This window comes from Mastacembelus armatus, chromosome 5 (genome assembly GCF_900324485.2).
Source record: "Mastacembelus armatus chromosome 5, fMasArm1.2, whole genome shotgun sequence".
Lineage (NCBI taxonomy): Eukaryota > Metazoa > Chordata > Actinopteri > Synbranchiformes > Mastacembelidae > Mastacembelus > Mastacembelus armatus.
Genome location: NC_046637.1, coordinates 26,524,643 through 26,549,794, shown reverse-complemented (window position 1 = coordinate 26,549,794; position 25,152 = coordinate 26,524,643). Strand labels below are relative to the sequence as shown.

Here is a 25,152-nt window from a genome sequence, read left to right as displayed (position 1 = left end):
TGATGGACTGGGGACCTGTCCAGGGTGGACCCCTGCCTTTCACCCAAAGAGAGCTGGGATAGGCTCCAGCAGATCCCTGGGACCCTGGTTAGGACTAAGGGGGTCTAGATGATGGATGGATGGATCATGTTTTCATGTAAAACACTCTTATATAGATTAGACACTAAATACAAACGTTTAATAACTTCTGGATACTACTCTGCTGGTTCTCAATAGCAGGTTAGAACATTGTACTACTATGTAAGAAATTTGATATAGTTTGGGGGGTTGTCTTGATAAATAGTCTCAATAATGCCAATAAACTGAAGGATAGACCAGTCATCTGGACCCCAAAAACCCAGCACGGCCTGATGTTTTGAAAGATCTTCTTTGTTTCGTGCCAAGAAACACAGTTGAGTTTTAAGAAGCTTCTTTTCCAATCAGCCTCCCCCCTGGTGAGTGAAATAACTGTGGACAGTGAATAATTTTGAACTAACCCCCAGTTCAGTTGGGCCGCCCGGATGCGTGTGAAGGACCCCAGAAGCCGCCCGGGGGCCAGCAGCGGGGGCCCCGTCCTGCTGCAGCAGCAGCACCACTCGCAGTCAAGCAGCGGGACTCCAGGCACTCACTTCCCCAGCTGCTGACGTCAGCTGGCAGCCTGGGCTGTGCTCGCTGCTCCGGACATAGCGCCGAGAAAAATGCTGCTCTCCGTACCGCCAAGGGCAGGAATCAACCCATACAACGGCTATAACAGCAGAAACAGCAAAAAGGTAAACGCTTTCGGGATTTTTCTTTAATTTTCAGTTGGTTCTTCCTGCAGGACAACACGCCCGGCTCTGTCGCGACCAAAAAGGGCTTGTGACAGTGAGCTGCAGTGTCCTTGAAAAGCGAAACGCATTGAATTTAACTTAAGACTTCGCTGAGTGGAAACGCAGCCTATGGAGCGGCCGTGCTCCGCGGTAGGTCTAGTTGGGAAATTGGCTGCGCCTGTCATGTTGGACGGCTGCTGTTGTATTTTCGTAGCATTTGTGTGTGTGTGTGTGTGTGTGTGTGTGTGTGTGTGTGTATAAATACTACAGTAAGGATGTCGACAGGACTCTGCTCACTCATTTGAAAAAAGTCAATGGTGGAGAGCAACTTTCATGGGTGCCTGGACGGTGCTGGGATAGCGCGTCTGGGGCTCTGGATGTGTTTGTGGAAGTGGGGGTAGGGAGGAGAGCAGGCTGAGGGAAACGTGTTACAAAATCAATTCTGCCTTTTCCCCCCCGGTGAGGTCCGGACACACATTTCTAATGTTGGATCAGGTCTTCATTGTCTCCGCTGCCGCGTAAGTTTGCAAAGTTTTTTTTTTTTTTTTTTCCTGGTTTCCCATCTGAAAGCGGAATATGCCCCACCCCTTGAAAAATCCCACCAGACCATCGTGCCTACATTCCCAGAATTATGAATCGCACTCTCGTGGTTACATTCACTGCTGACATTGTCACTTTTGTGAGCGATTTGTGACAAAAGGCGGCCTCGCTGTGTGTTTGGTGTGCAGCGTTACAATATTTGGAAAACACATGACCAAAGAGGCCAAGAGTCCTGGAACTTACTAAGGTTACTGATCCGAGATCTGAATTTTCAGTAACACTCCGTTTCCTTAAATCTCTTCCAGAGTCTGTTTTCAGTTTGGCCAGGCAGAGGTTGAACATATCATCTGTCTTTCTATGGAGCACAGTGACTTATTAATGATGGTAAAAGCTCTTTCAGTATCCATGGATCCTCTTCTCTGATTTCAGATCCACATGTTTACAGCTGCTCTGCCTGTTTCTGCTGTTTCTGCCTTCACTGTGCTCCTGAAAGGCGTTTTGAAATGTATATTGACACACTGTCTTTCTGTGCTCGTGGGCACCGCCTGGCTGCTCATCCTCCCAGATCTGATGTCAACACACAGGAAAAAGAAAGAAAAAAAACAAAAAAACCAACAGCATTGTCTTTGACTTGTTTGTTCTACAATCAAGCTCATGTGCTCAGTTTGGAAATGATTTTAATGAGCTCAGATTTTTTATTTTTATTTTTATTTTTTTTCCATATACATTTTTACTACAGCTGTTACTAACTCAGACCTTATTTCATTGCTATGAGACTATTTTCCCTGAACGATTCCTTCCCTGGACTATCAGGGCAAACCGTTTCATCCCACCAGGGACCGATAAAACTCTTAAATGTCACTTTTTAAAAGGAAGAACACACTTTATGAGCAATCCAGTGTATGGGAGTGAGCACCTGCACTTTCATTTGCTCATATTCTTACAATATATTTCAAATACATAATACAATATTAGTAAAGAGGCTAAACAATGTGGCGCTAAGCTTAACCTATGTGTACAGTTTATATATGCATTTATGTTGTGTCAGCTTTCAAGGAAAAAAATAAAAATAAAAACCCAAATAAATAAAACTGGTTCCAGTTTCTGCACATGGAAGGACTGGCTGCTTTTATTGTCATATCTAATTATTAGTTAAATATCTTTGGGTTTCAGATTCTTGCTAGAAGATACGGTTTAACTTGGACTCTTTGAAGTACTAATCACCATTTTATTCACATTTATCTGAATAATAATAATCAGATCGACTCAACGCGACAATAAGAATTAGTTATAGTTTTAACAGCTTTAGTTCTGCCTAGCTCATCTATTTTGTGTAGCTTCAGTTCACGCTGAGGTCAAGTTCCCGTGTTGTGATTCCTAACATTTCCTCCCCCACTTCACCTTCTTTTCATTTTATCTCTTGCTCACATTCTGCTGCACCTGAGCTGCACGAGTACACAAAATAAAAGTCGGAATGCAAAATAAACACGTTGAGGAGTGAGAAAAGCTTCTTTGTGTGTGTGAGGTGATTACTGAGCCCAGTGACTAGAAGGAGTTGGGTTTCTGTTGTGCTTAAAGCCAACTGCTCCTCCCTTAACTCGGCACCTCATTTCCTCTCTCAAATAAATAGAATTAATGTTCTCAAATCAAATTAGGTCGGTTTTCGTGTAAAGCTTCCCGTATGGAAAAATAACAGGAGGCGGCTCATCGCCTCTGAAGGCATCGGGGAAGGTATCGGCTTGTTTTTGTACATGTCGGTCAGATTTGTGTTCCCGCCTTTGCAGGAGTTCGTTTTGACAAATGTTAACTCACTGCTGTGATTGACTGTTAGAGATGAAAACATGCCTGGATATGAAGAAATATCAAACATTAAAAACAACGAAGCATTACACTGTCACATGGAGCATTCATAGGGAACATACATAGGGAACATACATAGGGAACATTCATAGGGAACATTCATAGGGAACATACATAGGGAACATACATAGGGAACATTCATAGGGAACATTCATAGGGAACATACATAGGGAACATTCATAGGGAACATACATAGGGAACATTCATAGGGAACATTCGTACTTCCACAGTTCTTCTTTGAATCAGTGATTTCAGCCTTTAATTTTCAACACTAGAATTAGAGTAGAGTTATATTTGAATTTAAAGTGAGGCCTCCTGATAAAAGCTCGTTGAAAAGCCCAAAACACTTGTATAGTCAATTTATGAAAGATTGATTTTCTTTGTGATAGAAGCCTATGAACAACAGCTTTACATAAACACCTCTTTACTTGGTTTACTTTTATTGTTGTGCCGCTTGTTACAGGAGTTCAGACCTTTGAATTATATTTTATTGTTAATGTGATCATGTTATCATAATGGATAACTCTGATTTTGATACTGGGCAGTAGTGCAGTGAAGATGATTTTCACCAAAGCTGTGTCGACCTGGATGTAAAAGTGTGTAAAATCAAACCGGGATGAAAAATGCAAGGACAGCTTGGTTAAAGCTCAATTATGGAAAAAGATTATCATGATTATATTGGTCAATATTAAAACCTGGATTAGTTAACACAACTACTCATTGACTGCTAAACGTATTTAACATAAAAAACACCTTCGGGTGGTTAAAAAGACGTAGTGCTACCTAGTGTAGAAAATGAATGAAGTTTTATAAATCTAAACTATTTTCAGGAAATATTGGTTGTGCCTTTTTTTGCCAACCTGCTGCTGTTCTCGTTCCTCCATCTTCATTCACGCTAATTTTTAAACACCACCAAATATTACACATACGACTCTTCGCTGGCTGTATAAGCTGTGTGAGTTTAGGCTAAATGATTGTTTTTTCTCGATTACACAGTTTCTGTGGTCGTTTGACGCCAAAATCGAATTTGGAAAATTCAGAAATTCTACTAATTGCACAGCCACAAGTTTGGTGTTAGTACAAATAAGGTTTGACATTCAGTGCTGCTGATGCAGTGCTGATACAGATATGTTGATAAAATGTTCAATCCTAAAATATAACAGTATATAATAACATTGGATTGTCAGTGTTCACCAAAACAAAATGTATATACAGTCCTACAAACTAAACCAGAAAGTTGGCTGCTGAACATGAAAAATGTGTCCAAGTTTGCATTTTTCCATCATGACACTGTGTCTAATAGGTGTTCTTCATTTTTTTCCCTACATAGTGCTTACATGGGAATTTTAGTCAGCCCTGTCCAATCTCAAACGTCACCAATCGTGCCAAATGAAAAGATGTGGAGTCCTTGAATGCACCAGCATGGGGATTTTTGGCTGGTTTGCCCTGCAGCAAAATTGTGACTTTGTACAAAAAGTAAAGCTAAATGTTCAGCGGTTGATTACAGCACATACAGTCAAAAACATTTCAAGTCAGTGCAGGTATAGTTTCCTGACATGAACTGAAACTAAGTGACATCAAGAAAAACAGCTAGAACAGCAAGAACATTATATTTTGTAAAACCAGCATGACACTAAAACTAAGCAGTTATTTAGGGAGAAACGTTAATTTAAAACATTTGGTATTTGACCTCACTCGTTCATTACACCTGATTAACATTAAAATATGCTGATGTCTTTCATATTGATGACTGTTCTACATCTACAACACTTAAACCTGTTCAAACTACTAACACCTCAATGATGATGTTTAGAGTAGAAGTTGAAACTTCAGTGGAGACATAATGAAGCCACAGATACAGATTCAACACTGAAATCTGTTTACATTGCTGCATAGACGTGAGTGGAGTCATTTGTGTGTAAGGAAACACGAGGCCTGCGTGCTGTCAGTGGGCTGTGTGTCTACGTGCTTCTTTTGGGGTTTATCTTCTTCCTGATACTGAAAATTTGTTTAGTACAGCTTTAAAACACACTATAGGTTCTGTCACCGACTACCAGCAGGGATATCAAGTAACCTACAAATAACCTGCCCCACAAATAAGATCTTTTAGGTAACATGTAACAAGAAATGTTAAAATGAACCGTGCCTCCATTAGATACCTCTCCAGTCTGTATCCTGTATTCTTGGAAAATGAAATAATGACTTGACATTCTGACCTCAGTAAATGGGGTTTTTTTTTTTGTTTTTAAATATTGCAACAACACTTCCTGTGTATAAAAGGAACTGAGCACATATCAGATACGCGTCTGAAATCTAAATGCATTTTTGCAGCAGCTCCAGAGTACATTACATAGATAATACATAATGCATTACATAAATAATTGCTGTCTGCTGGGCTACAGTTGCATTCATGTAGTGAACCAGCTGTTTGGCTGCACTGTCTTTATCCTCACCTTTGTCCTTTGGGCCTCCTGCCAGGTATATGTTTATCTGTCTCTTTGTTTAACGTGTCTGATATTTTGGATCCGTCCCCAGCTTCGGTGCCAACTGCGTTAACCAGCCAAGGTGAACAGGTAGAGAGGGAGACAGAGTCCTTGGAGAAAGCACAGCTGTCAGAAATCCAATGCCAGGTACTGCGGTGATGCCAGACACTTGGTGTGCTTCACATTTTGTTGCATCAAGGGCCACTGGTATCTGTTTCCAAGCTCCCTAGTTCTTGCAACCTGACCTGGCTTGAAAGTCGTGCACCCATGTGCATTTGCACTGTGCATGTGATGCATCACGATGTGGTCAAGAATATTAACAGGCAAACGGTTTAAAGATTATTAGATGCCTGTGAAAGGCAAAGAGGAAAGGGTGGGTTACGGACATAAAGGAAGGTTTCAGGACGAGTCCGGACGTGAGCTTGGTGTCCCTGTCACCTGGTTGGAATGCAGAGCTGCTCATTCAAATGGTGGTGTGATAAGATCAGTAGCAGACACAGAGGATTTCCCGCCTTCCACCTTACTGCAGCTCAGGACTTTACCAGGCACATTGTCCTCACCTAAACCTTGGCTAATATTGAAGCACATTTGGCTTATGTTTTCTATCATCATCACCATGTTCATTTTCTCCATTTAGTTCTGTTGAGGGGACAGATAATTCAGTGGGGTGTAGTATGACAAATTAGTAGTTTTTGTTTTTTTATTGATATGAACAGCAAAATGAAATTATTTGAGTTTAAAATGAAATTCCTTTTTTGAAATGTTTGTAGTGCATCCTTCGGTGTAGTGACGATTTTAAGTTTTTCTTCCTTTTCTTCCTCATGACTCATTTTCCTCGCTGGTCCTTAGTGATGCCGGTGACTAATTCTATACAAGCTGGAAGCTGCATCCTCATCAGCCAGGTTATAAATCTGTGTTTTAGCATGTGAGCCTGTCAGGTGGTCAGACAGTCATTACTCTTTCCCGCCTGAGGAGAAGACAGGCACTCTAGTGGGGGAGCAGGCAGTCAGGACATGGGAAGGTGGGCAGACCCCACAACAGCCTGGAAATCCTTGAAATTCTGTAGGTCAAACTGGGGTCAACTGGGGAAGCCCCAGAGGGATAGACAAAAAGGTGAGTGTTAAAAACAGAAGTGGAGTGGGACTTCAAATGAGCCAGGACATCTAAACAGATGGACTCGTTTAAAGAGATACACTAGTGTTTATAGGAATGAATCACTCTTCATGTTTTAATGTCAAGTCATAAAATAAAGATGTATGTTTTTGATGTATTTGGAGATTAAAGTCAGTCAGGACCAACAGTATGCAGTGTTTGAGACAGACAGTCTACATCACGATACAGGAAATGGTCGTATTTATAGGAAAGAATTTTATATTTAGTTTAGTCCTAAAAATATCCGGTGATATTTTTGAGCCTTTTGTTTTGCATTTAGAGCGTTCCAGCCGAGCAGAAGAAACATAACGTTCAAAGTGAATTCATCTGAACTGCGTAGGTGTCTTTGATCTGCACTGACCTCTGAAAGCGACTTTCCTTGCAGAACTCTTCCTCTAGTGTTTTTAATTTCTAACTGGTTTTTAACCTTTTCTGCTGTACTTTAATTCGAGGCATGAAATAATTCTTATTGGGAAAACTTATTCTCACCACCACAGTCACAGCTGACTGTACTTCTTTCAGCTATGGATTCAGCAAAGACAAAGACAATTCTGACATTGAAATTAAATTAATGGAACTAATCAGATTTTTAGTTGAAACATTTACTTGTACAGTGTCTTAATATTTCTATGGATAGAAACTATAAACTGCATTTAACCTGTTGCCTTTTTTCTACAATACTAAAATCACTTAGACTCTACTGGATAGTTTACCCTCTAGTGCAGAGGTAGCCGACACTGGCCCTTAAGAGCCCCCACCCTGCTTGTTTTCCAACTATCCCTGCCCTACCTACTGGATCAGGTGTGTTCAGTCAATCTGAAGCTTGAAGGGCAGGAAGAGTGTTGGCAACCCCCGTTCTAGGGCAGCTGAATCATTGGGTCAATTATGCATTCACCTTATATAATAGTATAACTGTGTATGCAGGTGATTTAAAGGCTGTTGTGCTTGTGGTACAGCATGAAACCAGACTGGTACTTGGCTCCTGATAAAAAGAGTGTGAATGAGATTATAGGTCTTTGCTGTCCTGTTCTTTCATTCACAAATTAGCTGCCTCAAAAAAACAGATTCATCATGAATTTACAAAGTGAAAAGATGGATAAACTCCCGCAGGCAGGGTAATGGTGTATTTGCCCTGCACAATGTGTGATTTCCAGTCTCTCAAACGTTTGTGGACTGACAAAAATGAAACATCACAGATGAATAATGCTTTACATACTAATAAAACTTACAGGGGCTGAATAATGGGGACAATAAAAGAAACATGTAGAAGGTAATGGAGCTTGATTCAACAATTCGGCAATAAGTGTTTCTTTTAAGAAGCCGATTATGTGCTATTTGTGCTATTCGTGCTCAGAAAATGTCGATTTCTATGGGATATAGTTTGTTTTCATCAATTAAGTTCACAATTTCCATCTACCACTTTTTCATTTCAAACAAGAATGAGAACACAAAATTTGTGTTGGCCTTGGTGATTCTCTTCATACTCTGTGAAAATGAGGAAACAAGCGCTCCAGGTTCCAACTTGTTTGAGCTTATGTCTTTGTCTTCTTTAAAGGAATTGATTGGTGAGTCAAAAGACTCAGGTTGTTCTATTGATGTTGTCCATTTTTTGAAGAGGTCTTTACCACTGTTGGGCCTTTCATTCAGAAGCTAATCCATGGTAGTCTGGTAATAGTTACCACTGATTGAAAAACCCAACCTCGATTCCTCGTTTCTTCTCATTTTTGAACTATATCTGAACTACCATTCCTCATTGAGGTATTGGAAAGCATTGTCGTTATCCAACTTCAATCTTATTTGGACACTCATACTTTATTGGAAGTGTTCCAGTCAGGTCTTAAAACTCCCCAGAGCAGGGAAAATGTTTTTAATTGCTTTTAGATACTGATACTTATTTATGCTTCTAGATCACTCAGCAGCCTTTGATCACAGTTGATCACATTATCCTTTTCTATCAATTAGAAAATAGTGTTGTATTACAGGCTCTGCTGTAGAATGGTAAAAATCTTACTTTAATGATATGAGTTCTACTGTCAGTTTTGGTGGTTCTCTATTCTCATCTGCACCAATTTTAGGATCTATAATTGACCCAGTACTGTTATGAGTTTACATGCTTCCACTGAAGTCGCCCATCCATCCATCCATCCATCCATCCATCCATCCATCCATGCATCCCTTCCATCTATCTATCTTCTTCCGCTTTCCCGGGGCCGGGTTGCGGGGGCAGTAGCCTAAGCAGGGATGCCCAGACTTCCTTTTCCCTGGACACTTCCTCCATCTCTTTCGGGGGACACCGAGGTGTTCCCAGGCCAGCTGAGAGACATAATCCCTCCTGCGTGTCCTGGGTCTTCCACGTGGTCTCCTCCTCTAGTAAGAGTGCTAATGAGTTTGTATCTCTTTGCAATAAAGCTGGATGTCATCTGCAATAAAAGACATACTAGATTTTCTAAGAATCGACATCAGTGTATTACTGTGGATCGGGCAGTAGTCCACTGAGGCCGATTTTTAGAAAATGTGGTGTCTCTTTTTTTGCAGATGACATCCAGCTTTATCGCAAAGAGATACAAACTCATTAGCACTCTTACTGGAATGTATTAAGGACATGGATACTTGGATGTCCACAAATTTCCTGCATATCTACTATTAAGAACCTGGGTGTCACCCTGGACAAAGATTTAAAATTTGACAAAGAAATTCAGTGGTTAAAGCTGCAGTTTCTATCCCAGGTTAGGCTTTTGCGAAAAAAAAAAAGATTTTGAACTGGTCATGCATGCTTTAATTTCCAGCTGACTGATCAATTGTAGTGCCTTATATGTTGGTGTTAGTCAGGCTTTACTGAGAAGCCTGCAGCTTGCTCAGAGTGCCGCTGCCCATCTTTTAACTGGAAGAGAGGAAGGAAGGAAGAGGGAGCTCATTACATCGGGATGGGCTTCCCTTCATTGGCTTCCAGTTATATTTAGAATTAATTTCAAAACTCTGCTCATGGTCTATAAAACTGCAAATTGACAGTTCCCTCATTACCTCTCTCAGCTCCTACAGCCATAGAGTCCAGCCAGGTCACTTACGTCAGCTGACCACATTCTTCTAGTTGTCCCTAAATCTGGGCTGAAAAGCAGAGGAGAAGTTATTTCCTTAGTGGCTCCCAAATTGTGGAATAAACTCTGTCAGACAGGCTCCCACTTTCCTGTTTTTAAATTTCATTTGAAGATATTATTGTCTCCTTTTTCCTGATTGTCAAAGTTTGTAGCCTGGTTGTGGCATTGTCAGTTGTTTGATGGATTTGTATTCATTTTATTTTATTGTCTTTTTTGTTCTGTTTTTATACTTGTACAGAACTTCATTCAAGGATCAGTGTTTTGTAATGTGCTTTACAAATACCTTTATTATTTATTATCGCCATCATTACCACGTAATCTACTACAGTAGATTAAAAACATAACTAATGGCCTAAAACGTCAACTGGGAGTCTTAAGAACTGAAAAAAATCAAAAGGAATCACGACTGTTACCTTGAATTTTACATTTTACATTGAAACTGAAAAACGTAGCTGCGGCTCTATTTATTGAGAGCAATACATTAATATAGTGGGTATATATAATAGTATATAATTTTTGTGTGCTGTATTGTAATGTGTCATCAGGTTTGCATTATTACCCATTTTAAAAATGAGGAGCAGATTATACTCAGAGGTATGAGGCTGTTGTTGAAGTGGCTGCCATGCTGCTGTCAAAATAGAGGTCTGAGAGTCTGTCCCACAGAGGCTTCATGCCTTATAGATGATGTCTAATTAGCAGGATGGGTTGACGTTACCACTGGTCCTGGTGTGACTGTGTCTTCCTGCTGTGTTTTTCCTAAACTGCTCTGTGACCCTTTCCTCTCTCATGAAATTAACCCATTGTCCACCTGTCATCTCTGTCCAATCAGCTTGTCAAAAAGAAACTCCAGGCTCAATGCACCCTGCTGAGCTAAGTCAGAAAGGATATTTGTTTGGATTCCTACATGTGCAAAACCTAAAGTCAAACAGACACGACATTTCCCAGTACTAGTGAGCCTGGTCTGTATTGAAGTGCTGCTATTTATTGTCTCAGACGTACTTGGAAAACAGCCACTAGATCTATTCCTGGGGAAAAAAGTCATTTTTTCTGAGTTTCTAAGCTCACAGCAAAAGTGATAATGAAACCACATTTTTCCCAATAACATATAATCATCTGCATGTTTACACAGTCTTTTGTTTGTTTTCTCCAAGGAGAGCCAGAATCCCATAGTGAAATGAGAAGTGATGATGCACTGGTTGTTGCGCAACAGTCTTTCATGTTCCTAGTGGTGAGTCACTGGCTAGTTGACTGCCACAGTTTATGTCTAGTATTCATAGGCACTCACTGGACTCATAGACGTAATGAAACAAAACAACACCAAATATGAAGTGAGGAGGAGGTTTAGTAGTAGTTACGGTAGTGGTTAGCTCAAAACATGAACATCTTACTACAGTATGTACTCTCATGTAGTAATAAATTCCTGGGGCCCTTCCATTATTGGTGTGTTTGAAGTTGTCTTGTTTCTGATTTATCTTGATAAACAGACTTAGTATTTAATGTGGACTAAGATGAACTCCAGCGTTCTGCTCAGGATCTTGATAACCGTTAACTTCACGTAAGTAGTTGTCTGGTAAATGTCAGATTACAGTTTTGAAATTGAGGCTTCTGCAGCTTTAGGACAGAGAAAAGCACAAGCTTGAGCTGAAATGCCTGTAAAAAATAGAGTAAGAATTGGAGTATGAAATGGGCACTGTACACAGTGTATTATTTAATTATGCTCCACTGGCTGGTCCACAATCTTGAAGTTTTTGGTCTTGATATCCACTGCGAGGTTACTTTGTGGTTCCAAAAGTCAAAAAGAAATTACCAAGCACAGAGAATTCATAAGAGGTCAGTGTCCTCTGTATGGAGCAGGAGGCCAAGAGGCCCCACATTCCCCTCAGAAAGCAGTATTGGTGAGTGTTGACATGAAGGCTGTATATAATTTTTCACAGCTCCCACATAATCATCTGTCTCGTGAACGACTCTTTTCTATCTCTCAAAGTGTCTTAAAACTCGTTGCGTGAATTTTTTAACAATACTGTTATTTGTCAATTGTTTCCTGATGTTTTAGGATATCGGGTATTAGTGGAGCGATTTCTGTTAAAGACAGTGCGTAATATTTAGTGATCTATTAATAGAATATGCTCTGAATATAGGATTCATAAATATGTTGTCATTAGTGCGTAATCACAGAAAATAGCAACCATTGCATTTTCTTTATCTCAGAATGAGCCTTTTAAAACTACATAGGGAGCAGGTCTCCTTTCATGGAGGCAGCCATGTTGTGCCGCCATGTTTCTACAGTAGCCCAATATGGACAAACTAAACACTGGCTCTAGACAGGGATTCGCGTTTTGTTTTGAAGGTGAAGGCCACCTTACACTACCTTGTGCCTAGAAACTGGGGGGTGGGGTTTGAGGGGGTGGCTCAGAAGGTTGCATTCTGCAATTTCACCACTAGATATCGTTAAATCTTTCACATTTTACGCATTTAAGTGTCCATGCACAGAAAACTAACTCTGTTTCTTTCTTATCGCAGCAGGCCTATGTGTCCTCCGGCCACCAGATGGCGCCCCCCAGTCCCAACACTAACAGCAGCAGCAACAGCAGTGGCGGAGGAGGGGAACAGTTGAGTAAAACAAACCTATACATTCGCGGCCTCCATCCAGGAACCACAGACCAGGACCTGGTGAAGCTCTGCCAGCCGTGAGTGATTTTTGAACTTCTCTAAATAAAACAGCAGAGAAAAGTGACATTTGGAAGGATGTAAGATCTCACCAAGCTGTTTCATTGTGCTACATGAGCCTCAGGAATTCCACATTATGAGTCAGTATTTGGGCTCTATACACCATTTTACATTCATGCAAAGTTCAATGAGAAGATTGATAATGTTCATATGTCTGTAGGAAGCTAGAAGCAATAGCAGGTTAGCTTCCATTAGCGACCGGTGTCTGGTATAGTCTACATTCTTTTAAACATGTACAATAAAAGCTAATGTTTGTTTTAGGCTTATTACAGTTTTCCTCTTTTTGAGCTGTACCAAAAGGCTTTAATTTCACTATTAATTTGTCATAATTTGATGTTCAAAAAAAACTCTTTCCTTCCTGCACTTTAAGGCAAAGGAAGGCAAAGTGGTTTGTGAATGTGGATGCTAATTTACCACAGCTAAGGTTAGTTTGATTTTATTTTGACAATCACAGCAACACAAGAAATGCCCAGAAAAATGTTAGAGCCTTAAAGGGACATAAAGAAATGAGCGAACAAATGAGAGTTGGGAAAGAGCGAGAGAGGGGGCCAGTGAAGGGTATGACATTTTGCCTTCTCATGTCCTGATCTAACCATCCACTTTTTGTGAGGTTTAACTGGCTGAAAAGCAGTGGACCAACACTTACACCCCCTAGACAAATAGACAGTGTGTCCTCTGCCTTACACACACACACATAAAGACTACTAATAAAGCTCCCAAACTGGTTTAGCCTGCTGCAGGTCACTGTATGCAACTGGTCAAATTTTACCATGAAACCATAATTTCTACAGGGCAGTCACTGTAACAACACACTTTCCTGAGCAAGCGTCAGCTATAACTAATGAAATCTCACTTGATGTCACTCTATATCACCACATCTGTGTTTGATTCTCCATTTTAACCATAAAACCCCACATGAGGAAGCCTTGGAAGCATCACACCTACTGAACAAATGTACATGACTCATATGCCCATGTTAATATGGAGAGCGGTTGCACTGCTGGATAAATGCGTTTTCAAAGCTTGAACACTGAAAGAAAATCTAACATTTGTGGTTTGTCTGTGAAACACAAACCAAACTTGAAATCACTGTGGAGTGGTAGAGAAGTGGAGAGAAGAAGATTTGAGGGGTGGGAAGTCTACTCTTGACAGGGAAACTTTACTGAGTGGGAAAAGAGTAGCATAGCCTGCTGGGAAAGAATGTCAGATGGCCGTATATGGGTCAAAGCTGTCTTTTAAGTCCCTGTGGCCTCCATGGTGTGGTGCACTGCTGCTCTGATGCAGAGGGACTGAGGTAAGCATAGGGTCGCACAGTTACTGCCGTCCGACCTTTGAACTCTGCTGGCATCTCGAGCAAGGAAAACATGAAACACAGCTGTTGTTTTCTTTGTCATGCTTCTAATGCAAACTAAAACTAGTCAATAGTACCTTAGTGCAGAGTGTAAGTCATGATGACCATCAGAGTAATACTCATAGTAAAGGCCTTTCATATTGTTTATGGTACTGTTAATGAAAAATGGGTTTTATTAATGAGTCATACACACAGCACAGACTTTTTTATATACCAGAATGCTGTGTATGCATTTTTAAATAATACATAAAAAAATAAAATAAAATGAGAAAGTTGAATAATGTTCTTCCTAGTTGATGACAAAATTCAGCAGACTGTTAGAAATCAGAATAAATACTAATTTTCACAGACATTTGTCCATTTGAGCCTCACAAAAGTCCATTATTGCTTTGTCTTTAAAAAGGTTTTAAAAAATGTTGTATAAAAGAAAATTCTTATCCAGATGTTTGCAAGAGATATGGGCTAGGGCAATGTAACATTTAAGTTTGACCTGAATGGGTTAAATCATATTAAGCTTGTGTATATCATGCCTAATGACTGCTTTGCAGATGACAGTGGGAAACTATAAACATAGCCTGTGCAAAGGTCATCTAGCTATTTTGTGATGGATGATGAATTATTCATGTCTGGAGCAAGGAAGAGTCCTTTGTCATGTATCAATTGTTTATGTCATATTTCATAATAAACCCGATCATTAACTCCTGTATGGATCTTTTAAAGTAGTGGAAAATGAGATGATTTATCGTATTTTAATATAATATGCCTGTCCAGTTATGGCCTATAACACAAACCTAGTTCACATGTAACTTTGTGACTGTTTAGCAGGAAAAATACGTGGCCTGCGTACATATGTACGTATTAGTATCCGCAGCATTAATACTTTAGACTCTGGTGTGAGTTATGACACAAATCTCTGCCGTGGCCGTCTAATCAGAGCTGCGTCACCTGGGCAAATGTCCACTGGAATGAGGCGGGAGTGTAGGACCCAGCGGCGTGTTGCAGTGTGAGGGTGGAAAAACAGAGAGAGGGAGAGGAACATGGTGGGAAGGAAGGCAAACCGGAGGGGTGAAGCATCAGGTTACAGTGTACATTCCGCCCAGACGCCATGTCGCCCAAACAGAGGAACACCAGCCTCCCTCACTGCCTTAATACACCAGACAAGGGCAGGTCTATTATACTGTAGTGCTGATGCACTGTCTCATAACACCGCATTCCATTAGTCTACACATCTTACATAAATAACATTTGTCATTTGCCACTTTAAGTTGATTTTCATAACATGAAGGTCTTATGACACTGCAGCCGTAATTGATTCTGCTTTTGAGAAATTTAAACTAACCAGGTTTGGACACCGTATGACTTTGTTTCTAAGTTCCCTTGAAAGTCAGTTTTTCTATTTGCAAGTTGGACATTTTAATCTCTATTTGAGTCAAATATGTCAGGCCAGAGCTGTATTTATGAGCGTGGTGTGTGTTAGTCTGTGTGTGTGTGTGTGTGTGTGTTAAAGACAGGCCTGGAACATGTTGTTTTTGGCCCTGAGGTGCTGTCTCCTGTCTTTCGAAAACCACACTGGGGAACAGAGATACTGTACAACAGCCTCCACTAGCAGACAAAGGCTGACGGGTGGAGGCAGGCAGAGTTTTCTGTGACACTTAAGATCACATTATAAAGACACAATTAAATGCACAAAGCTGTACGTAGTCATGTTTACACCTGTAGTCATGCAGTCTGAGGAAGTGTGGTAAGATTGGTATGTATGTGGTAGGAGCAGATTCTTCTCTTAGTCACCTCATCTGTCATTGATCCTGTTCTGTGTTTCTTCTCTGCCCTTGAAGATATGGCAAGATTGTGTCAACCAAGGCTATCTTGGATAAAACCACCAACAAATGTAAAGGTGAGTTGTGTCCATAAATCATCGTGTTTTCTTTTTAATTGAGAGGGTTGTGACTCTTGTTTTGTTTATGCTGTATGCTTTGGATATTCTTTCATATCTGTATGCCAAACATGAAGCTACAGCCAGGAGATGGTAAGCTTGGAGTCTAGAAAGTCTAGAAATGGCTATTAAAATCAGCATAAACCCTCATCTCTAAAGTTGACTGATTAGCGTATGATACTGCCTGGCTTTAGCTTCAACTTTAACACACAGGTGTGAAAGTAGCATTGATCTTCTCATCTAACTCTCAAGAAAGTGAATAATTTTACATAAAAAATGGTGCAACAATTTTAACATAAATTCGTCTGTTACAGGGTATGGCTTTGTGGACTTTGACAGTCCAGCTGCAGCGCAGAAAGCAGTTACAGCTCTGAAGTCTAGTGGGATCCAGGCTCAGATGGCCAAAGTAAGAATTAGCCACCTCTTGTATAACGACTGATTCTTTTACTTCCAAATTTACCAATCATGTCTCTAAAATGTATTGATCTCCAAAGAGCAAGCTGCTGCACTTTGATACTCAGAAGCAATAATGCCTTTCTGCAGAAGCGTACACTCCACATACACTTAGAGCATTTAAAAAGTAAACTGCTACATGATCTAGGTTGATTGGCAGTAATTGTCCTTTTGGCAAGAGTGCAAGACACACTCTGGTTTATAGGAGGGTGTGTCTTCCATCGTACGTCATTGGGTGAGCCTCTGCCTTGTGAGTTATGGACACTGAGAAGAAGAAAGTCAGGTTTGACTCAGACTCGACTTGTCATAAGCGGAAATAATCAATCCTCTCTGCCTTTCTTTTCATCTTCTCACCCTTCTCACTATCTTCTTTCCCCTCACACCCTCGTCTCTGTGTTTGTGTATGTTGCTAACCTGCTCCTGTTGTAGCAGCTTGTTCTGAGCTCTTTGTCTAAGTGTCTGCAGTCAAAGCAACTCTTGTCGGCCCATTAAGCTGATCCCTCCGGCTCTCAGGCTCCCCATTGAAGGAACCCAGGGGAGGGTGCCACTACACCCACTGTCAATGGGACATGTACAATGGACTGGCATTGTCCATCCATCTGGGCCTTGGCCTGGGGCTGACACCAGTACTTAATACACTCCACCCCTCTGTTTCTGACCCCTCCCTCTGTCCTGCACGCAAACAGACCCACTGCAATGTAACACCAGGATCTCCTTCAATGCGGCCTTGCAAAACTGTAACAGATCTGCACTGCAAACTGACCTGAACCAGTCCAATGCAACGCAACCCTGAGTCTAAGCTCAATGCACCTCTTCTGTAGAAGTGTCACACAATCCTGTGTATCCCAATACCTGACAAGTGCAACTGGACACCAATGCTTAACTCACCCAGACAGCATGTGCCCAGTCAGGGATGCAGATAACCCCTATAAAAACCTAAATATACACAGCTCCCCAGAGTTACTGGGTCACTCCAGGTCAGAAAAATCAAATAGTAGCTTAAAGTAAATGTAATATCAAACACTGAAGTGCAGTTTCATCTATTTACAAATTCATCAGGGATGCTGCAGAGTGTTGTTCACAAACACAATGAGCCACACCTTGCACTCGCCGTCCTCAGAGAATGCTCAGTCCCTGAACGGGCCACCACAGCGTCCAGGCTGTGGGCCCAGAGGAGCCGTACGCATAGAGGCAGGGGAACAATGGCAGAGTTAAAAATAGAGGCAGTCTTACTTCCCAGCACTTCCCTGTTCAAACTCAGACGTCAGAACACATGCGCTGCTTGACACACAAGCAGGAAAATCCGCCAGACACACCTCAACAGACATAGCTCACCTACGGCCAGGCACAAAAAATGCACTGACGCCTCAGCAAATCCCATTCATGTGCTTGGACCGGCTCCAACAGCATTTTCTTATCTACAGCAGCATGAATATTGGTTTGAATTTGAAGTGTGATATTGTGCGTACTAGCTGAGGTAAAGCGTCAATAAATGCAGAAACAAGAGGGAGTTTTTTTTTAACCCTCTGTTATATAGCCTTGACCCACATTAATCTTGTCTGGCCTATGACCTCCTGAAATCTGCCTCTGTGTTACATAATGGTCATATTGCCACACCCAGAATGACGACAATTGCATAAAATGGGTTATCTCTCTGGCAGGTTGCTCATGGATGAAAACAGAGGCGTCGTATACAGGCAATAAATCTTGCATTAATACTTTAATACTAAAAATTATAGGCAAACTTGTCTCAGCACCTGGATTCTGCCCTCTCCTGTTTGATACATGGATCAGTCTAGTTCAAACGATTATAACTTGAACTGTTCCTCTTCCATCTGACAAATTCTTTCGCGTACGATCGAAAAGCTTCATTATCTGTGGCGTGCAAAGCTATCAGATTGTGGTGTGTGTTACAAAGAAGTGACAAAAAGGAAAATGGCAGAGATAAAATATATTTTGATGAAAGAGAAGAGCCTGTTAATCAGTACCCACTCATCTATCCTCTTTTCCAGTTTAGATCTTTTCATCCTCCTCTTTCATTACCCAAATGACTCAAGACTCCCACCACTTCCTATCCTGTCGGTTCCCTCCTTCTGCACAAAATAAAAGCTTTTTAAGCTACTTATTTCTCCCCCCCTCCTCTTGCTCTATCCTCTTCCTTCACTCTGTTTTCCCTTCCCCTCATTTTAGCCCAGCCTCTTTTCTCTTGGTTGCCAGGCTCCTGTTGCTCTGTGAACTCTTTAACTTCATGCCTGGCTTCCTGTCTGCTCCTGCACAGTCTCACAAGGTTTCACTTTCAAGCCTGTGCCACGAAATAAGTCTTTGAATAATCGCTCCTCTTTAATTTACTTGCAGGTTCCAAGATCTCTTAATTAAACAGTATTGCACCAGAAAAGTGTGACTTTACCCTTGCAGACAAATTTATATTTGCATGTATCAATATATTTGAGTGTTAATGTGGATTTTTAAAAGCACAATTCAATTGAGGCAGAAGCACATGAGTGGATATGGGTGACAAAATATGCTTCAGTTTATTGGCCAGACGCTACAATTTTCTCACATTTGGGTCCTATTGTGAGATGATGCTTGACAAGGTGCATGGACAGTGTGAAGCATTAATGTGCCAAAAGTGATAGCAGGTGTGGATGGAAAGACAGGTCACATTACTGCCTACACAGACATTTCTGCTGTGTGGAAAAATGTTTGGAAGTGACAAGAAAATTTCCATTTGCAAATGCAAATTCAGTAACAAAGCGAAATTGTTTTGTTGAAATAAATGTTACATTTAAGTTGATGCATTCCTGTGGGACGCCTGAAGGCAGCACAGTGAGATCTGTTTGTGAATTGATGTTTTTGTCCACTTCTTGTACTTCCAGCAACAGGAGCAGGACCCCACCAACCTCTACATCTCCAACCTGCCAGTAACTATGGATGAGCAAGAGCTGGAGAGCATGCTCAAGTCCTTTGGCCAGGTCATTTCCACACGCATTCTGCGAGATGCCAACGGGACCAGCCGTGGTGTGGGATTTGCCAGGTCAGTCTATAACACCCTAAGGTTATTTCTACTCCGTGGTGGTCTACAATGACTTGAGTGCAGTTTGTTATACAAATAAAAAGTAGCTTGGGTGCAATTCTGTCCTATTTAGACCCAAAGTAAACAGCAAAACAAAAAAGGGAATAAACTGTGCTTTGATTTGATTTCAGAATGGAGTCTACAGAGAAATGTGAGGCCATAATTCAGCATTTCAATGGGAAATTCATCAAGACTCCACCAGGAGTGCCTGGTGCGTGGAATGTTTGTTTATAGGAACCTGATATTGTTGTTGTTGGTGCCAGAGCTCGGTGTTTTTGTGATCACTGAATTCACTGTTTGATCTGCTGCATTCACAGTGCCCACAGAGCCCTTATTATGTAAGTTTGCAGACGGAGGTCAGAAGAAGAGGCAGAACCAGGGGAAGTACCTCCAGAATGGAAGGCCCTGGGCTAGAGATGGAGACACGGTAACATGGATGACTTTAACTCATGATTCTTAATGCGATCTTGCTGTGATTACATGTTACATTTCCTGTAAAAATCAAAGCCAGGGCATATTTAAAAAGCGTAGAGTGGTATCACTGCGTGTTGTGTGCAGTTTCAGTACAGACTGCACCGGTGTTTTGCATGACTTCACTGGTTCTGAATCCTGTGTATTGTTTTCCCAGGGAGGAATGACGCTAGCGTATGACCCCACAGCCTTACAAAATGGGTGAGTGGAATGCACAGTCTGACTGAAAACAGTCCCAGCCCTTCAGGAAAATAAGTGTAGGTCCCGAACGCTGGTAAAGTGCTGCCCTCTGCTGGTTGCCAGAGGAACACAGAAATGTTGTTAGTTTAGCTGGAGACCTTGTTGACATGGTGCCGCTGTCGTCATGTTTTCCTCACACTTTTCTGTGTCTGCTCAGCAGCTTCTACTCCTCACCCTACAGTCTGGCGCCAAACAGAATGATCGCCCAGACTTCGCTCTCACCCTACATGCATTCTCCTGTCTCGTCCTACCAGGTGGGACGTTTTACTGTATTCACAATGAAATTCATTTTTAGCTGCAGCAGTTATATTTACCGAGGTTTCTTTCCCTTTTATTTGAGACCTGTATACAAACTGATACGGGGTCTGGGTCGGCTGTGCGAGCAGCTGATCCAATACCAGTGCAGTGGGTTTGATGATGTGTTTTTTCTTTATCTGCAGGTGCACAGCCCGTCCTGGATGCACCATCAGTCATACCTCATGCAGCCAGCTGTGAGTCACTATACTTGTCCAGAAAGCTCTTATTTGTCACTCTGAATAGCTCAGCTGTAATTTACTGGTCTCTGTGATGTTGCCTTCTTACTTTTGTTTAAACAAATGTGCATGAGGCAGATCACCAGATGTCTGGCTCACACGTTATGGATTCAAGCACATTAGTGATATCAGTGATAGTGATTCGTGTTTATGCGTGTTTCCTTGCGTTCACAGGGTACAGTTCTTACCCCAACAATGGATCACGCCATGTCCATCCAGCCCACGTCCATGATGGGTCCTCTCACCCAGCAGCTAAGCCACCTGTCCCTGGGCAGCACGGGCACAGTCAGTACCAATGTCTCACACACACACACACAGTGCATAAGGCAGACAATTGTGCCTATGGCTAAACACAAGATCTATTATTAATGTAAACTACTACACCAAATTTGTGTTTCCGTCTCTACCTTCTCTACAGTATATTCCGGCCAACACAACTATGCAGGGGACCTACATCCCCCAGTACACCCCAGTGCCTCCTTCCAGTGTCCCAGTAGAGGTAAGAAACTGTCCTCAATTTGATCTTTCAAGCTTTTATGTGGACATATTTACAAAAAACAACAAAAACTGGTGCCTGTATTTAGGGTGATAGGGCTCATCCATATGACTAGCTCACTAAGTTATAATGAAATACTTAACTTCTAAACGATGCACACTGGCATTAAAAAGAAAAACTATTTGAGACAGGTAAGTCTCTTCATCATACAAGTACAAGTCGCTGTGTTTTGGTGACTCATGTTAAACATAGTATGATCCCATTGCTTTGTAAAAAATATTAAGGACTGACGTTATGATGAATACAGAAATGTACAGACCCCCTAAACTATTTTTTAATGTTTTTGGGAGGGTCAAAGCCTTAACTCGGGAGGTTGACCCTCTCAGGTGTTTACAGCATGTGTTTGTATATGAAGCATTGATAAGCCACAGCCTAGGCAGGGGTGGCAGAGCAGAGCTGTTATGCAGAGTGCTAAAATGCATGAAAGCAGCTCATGCACCACAGAAATGAAACAACATATGAATTAAGTTAAATCCACAACATGCCTGCTTTCTCCTTTTGGTGCCAAATAAATGGGATACACTGCTTTTTTTTTTTTTTAAGAGTATTATGCACTGGCTTTAGTTGAGGTGAACTGATCACACCTGTGAAATCAAACCTTAGTTCTTTGGTTCATCCACACTAAAACATGTAACGTCTGATTGGAAGCCTTCTCCTTCATATCTTTCTAAAATCCGTTGAACTCCTCTTTGTTATGAATCATCAAATTGCTTAACCGGTCGTCTTTTTCAGGAAAATGGTGGTCAACAGCAAACGGTTGCCATGGAGACTCCTGCAGAACACACAAACTACTCGTACCAACACACCAAGTGAAGCTAAGGTAGGACACTTTGCAGGCTGCTCCGTCCTGCAGGTTACACATTATTACGTATTATATCTAGAATCCAAAGTCATGAAGAGCATGACTGATGAAAAATGGTTCAGTAATCCTGACTGTTGTGATGGGTCAGCTATTACTTACACAGCCAATCAGTGCATACACTAGTCTGATAAGGCAGCTGGTTTTAGTGATAGAGCTCCAATAACCCAGTTTAATAATTTTAGTTCAAATTAATATGGCCTGATATGTGACAGCTCATGACAGCACTGTCTTTGTTGTAAGTTGTTAAAAAAAACACCATCATTGGCCAGTGAGGGTAGAAAGTAAGATTATTATTATTATTATAATATAGATTATTATTATTATTATATATTATTCATGCTAAGAAGCTCAAAGAGAGAATAAAGTTTGTAAGACACAGATAATTTGGAAACTCAGAGAGTGATTTGTTAGAGTGTGTAAAGTGTTTGCTGCAGTAACTGCGTAGACAGCAGGGTCATGGCTGGGGTCAGACTGTTTGGGCTCTGTCAGTGGTGACGTATCAGAGGTGAATGTGTGGTTTCCTGCTCCCAGCAGGGATGTGGCACTGGATGAATCCAACCCGACAGGATTCAACTGGAAGAGATCTGTGCTCCATACCATCACTAAGCACCCAGACTTGAACATGGATAACAAAAGGAACGTTTGTGTGTGTGTGTGTGTGTGTGTGTGTGTGTGTGTGTGTGTGTGTGTGTGTGTGCGTGTGTGTGTGTGCGTGTGTGTGTGTATGTGTGTCTGTATGACTGTTTATTTTTTCTTTTTTTTTTTGCTTTTTGAGAAAAAGGACAACACTTACATCATTGAACTTTTCTGCTCACATCCTCAAGAGTTGCTCAACCAAAGGTGGGAATCTTCTTCAGAGAAGCTTTGCTCTATTTTGATAACTGAAACAAGGAACAGAACACGAAGTTTTAAAAAAACAAAGAAAAAAAACTCAAGGGAGGAGGAATAGACACAGAGCATTATTTTTGTGCACGTTATATAACAAATTCTTATTTTTAAAAAAAAAGCATTCTGGATGTTTCAGAGTGATTTAAGGAAGAGTTGAAACACAATGTGTCTTTTATTTTTTTGTAAAATATGCAAACTTTTATTTTTATTTCCTGATGTCTGTTGTCTGACATTCTATTTGCAGCAGCGGGGAGCAACAATTTGTACAGATTTAAAAACACACATACATTTTTGCTGGTCTGATATGTCGAGTCATTGTCAACCGTAGGAGGCAAACCGTTTAAAGCTACTTCTGCCTGTAACTGCTGCAGAGATTTCTAGTCACGCACAGATGATAATAACATGTTTATAGTTTTGTCAAATTCATTATTTTGAACTTTAAACCATTCTTTCACAAGTGAACAAGACAATCAATTATTTCTATTTATATTTGAATTATATGTCTATTTTTTAGAGTTTTTAGATCATTGAGATACACATTTATAGAAGTTATTTAATTCTGTAGTCTGTAAAGACGAGAAGAAACGTAATGGTCCTTTACCCCACACATTAATGATGAGCTCTGTTACACCTGTCCATACTAAAAGTCATCCTGTTTTGTTATGGTGTAACTTTGTGTTACATCCATGTCCATGAGAAGTGGTTTTAAGCGGTTTTGTTGTGGAAAACCTTCAGGTATCATTAAATTCATCCTCTGTCGAAGGGATGATGTGAAGATGCTTTAGCTCTGAGCAGTTAGATAACAAAAAGATTCTATGTACAAAGAACAGTGCAGTTACTAAATTAAGAGAGAGTTTAGCGTAAAGCGATGAGGGAAATCAAACAGAAGACTAACAAAATCCCTGAGAATAATTTGTCTGAAAGGAAAGGGAGCTGTAAGTCTTTTTTTTTTCAATGCTGCTGTTGTCACCTGAGTTTGATTGTCTGTCTGTTGTGATTTTTAGTTTGTAGAAAGTTAAATGTCTTGATTTTTCCTTTTTGTCTGTCACTTGAAAACCTTTGAGCTAATTTAGCCGTTTTGTTGAATTTACCTTTGAAGTAGACTAGAGTTTAGCTGTAGATTTAAGCTTTTCCCAGAGAATAGACCTTAGCTTTTCTTTGCGTAGGGATTGATGCTGTTTTTGATGTGCACAGTGCGAGTTTTTCTTCTTCTTGTTTTTTTTTTTTTTTTACATGAATTTCCGTTCCAAACCTTGACTGTTTATAGAAAGCCTGGAGAGCTGAACCAAACATTGACGTCATTTAGTGCTGATCCAAAAGATCCATACCGATGCTGCATCAGTGTTGTGGCTTTGTAGATATGAGCCCTGGTATGTTTCTGTCAGTACAGTGAGTAGAGCTCATGTCACCACATACAGTACATTCAAATATGTTGACCTTTAATTTATACAGACATACAGACAAAACTGTAGATATGTAGATAATAGAAATAATGGTTTTGCAAAAGACTGCTCACTAGACCATGGAAGTGCCATTAAAGATGATTCTTACAGCCTTTAGTGAGACAGCAAGTCTGAATTTGTGGGTGATCCAAATTTCTGCAAAAACAATTTTTAGCTAAGCCTTAATGTTGTTTCTCTGGATAAACTGCCTGATGTCTCATAGGATTGACACTAAGTTGTATATAATGCGGAAATGGCAGCAGGCTTGTTTGAATGCCATCCACTTCGTTGTCATGTCCGTCAAGTTAGCTGTAGGATTACGAGGAGCTTTTCTTCCCTGCTCTACAACCGTCTATGTTTGAATCCAGTAAAAAAAACAAAAAAAAAACAGTGTGATTATGTCTCGCAGTTTGATGAATCTGTTTCTAATTCTGTTTTTTTTGGTGTTGTTTTTTTTTTTTTTCTTTATAATTTTTCACGTCATATTTTTTCTGTGTTCATTACTGCAACCAAAGATGTTGTAGCCACCCACCTTTTAGCTCTCGGTCACGGATTGAACTGCTCTGTCACATGTAGTAGGATAAGATGCCTTTTTTGGTTGTAATGGATTTAGAAAGTTCTCATTATGAGTGTTTACACGCACACATTATTTCACATGATGGCAATTCTCTTTAGCGCTGTCATATTAACATATGACATATCAAA

At 40.7% G+C, this 25,152-nt stretch overlaps 1 protein-coding gene across 5 annotated transcripts; it reads left to right on the top strand.

Annotated features, from left to right (window-relative positions):
- Positions 1 to 597: 597 nt before the first annotated feature.
- On the top strand, positions 598 to 25,140 carry LOC113130599 (RNA-binding motif, single-stranded-interacting protein 2-like). 5 transcript variants are annotated; one of them, XM_026307372.1, is made up of 14 exons: positions 598 to 749; positions 12,442 to 12,605; positions 15,832 to 15,890; positions 16,244 to 16,335; positions 19,259 to 19,416; positions 19,587 to 19,666; positions 19,773 to 19,882; positions 20,084 to 20,127; positions 20,324 to 20,420; positions 20,607 to 20,657; positions 20,874 to 20,984; positions 21,118 to 21,198; positions 21,988 to 22,075; positions 22,649 to 25,140. In XM_026307372.1, exons 1-13 carry the CDS (start codon positions 678 to 680, stop codon positions 22,066 to 22,068), a joined length of 1,200 nt encoding a protein of 399 aa, XP_026163157.1. In that variant the 5' UTR covers positions 598 to 677; the 3' UTR covers positions 22,069 to 22,075; positions 22,649 to 25,140. The 5 variants fall into 5 exon arrangements, with proteins under 5 accessions (XP_026163157.1, XP_026163158.1, XP_026163155.1 ...); XM_026307373.1 differs by having other exon boundaries at positions 12,439 to 12,605; positions 19,806 to 19,882; XM_026307370.1 differs by having other exon boundaries at positions 12,439 to 12,605; positions 20,327 to 20,420.
- Positions 25,141 to 25,152: the final 12 nt, after the last annotated feature.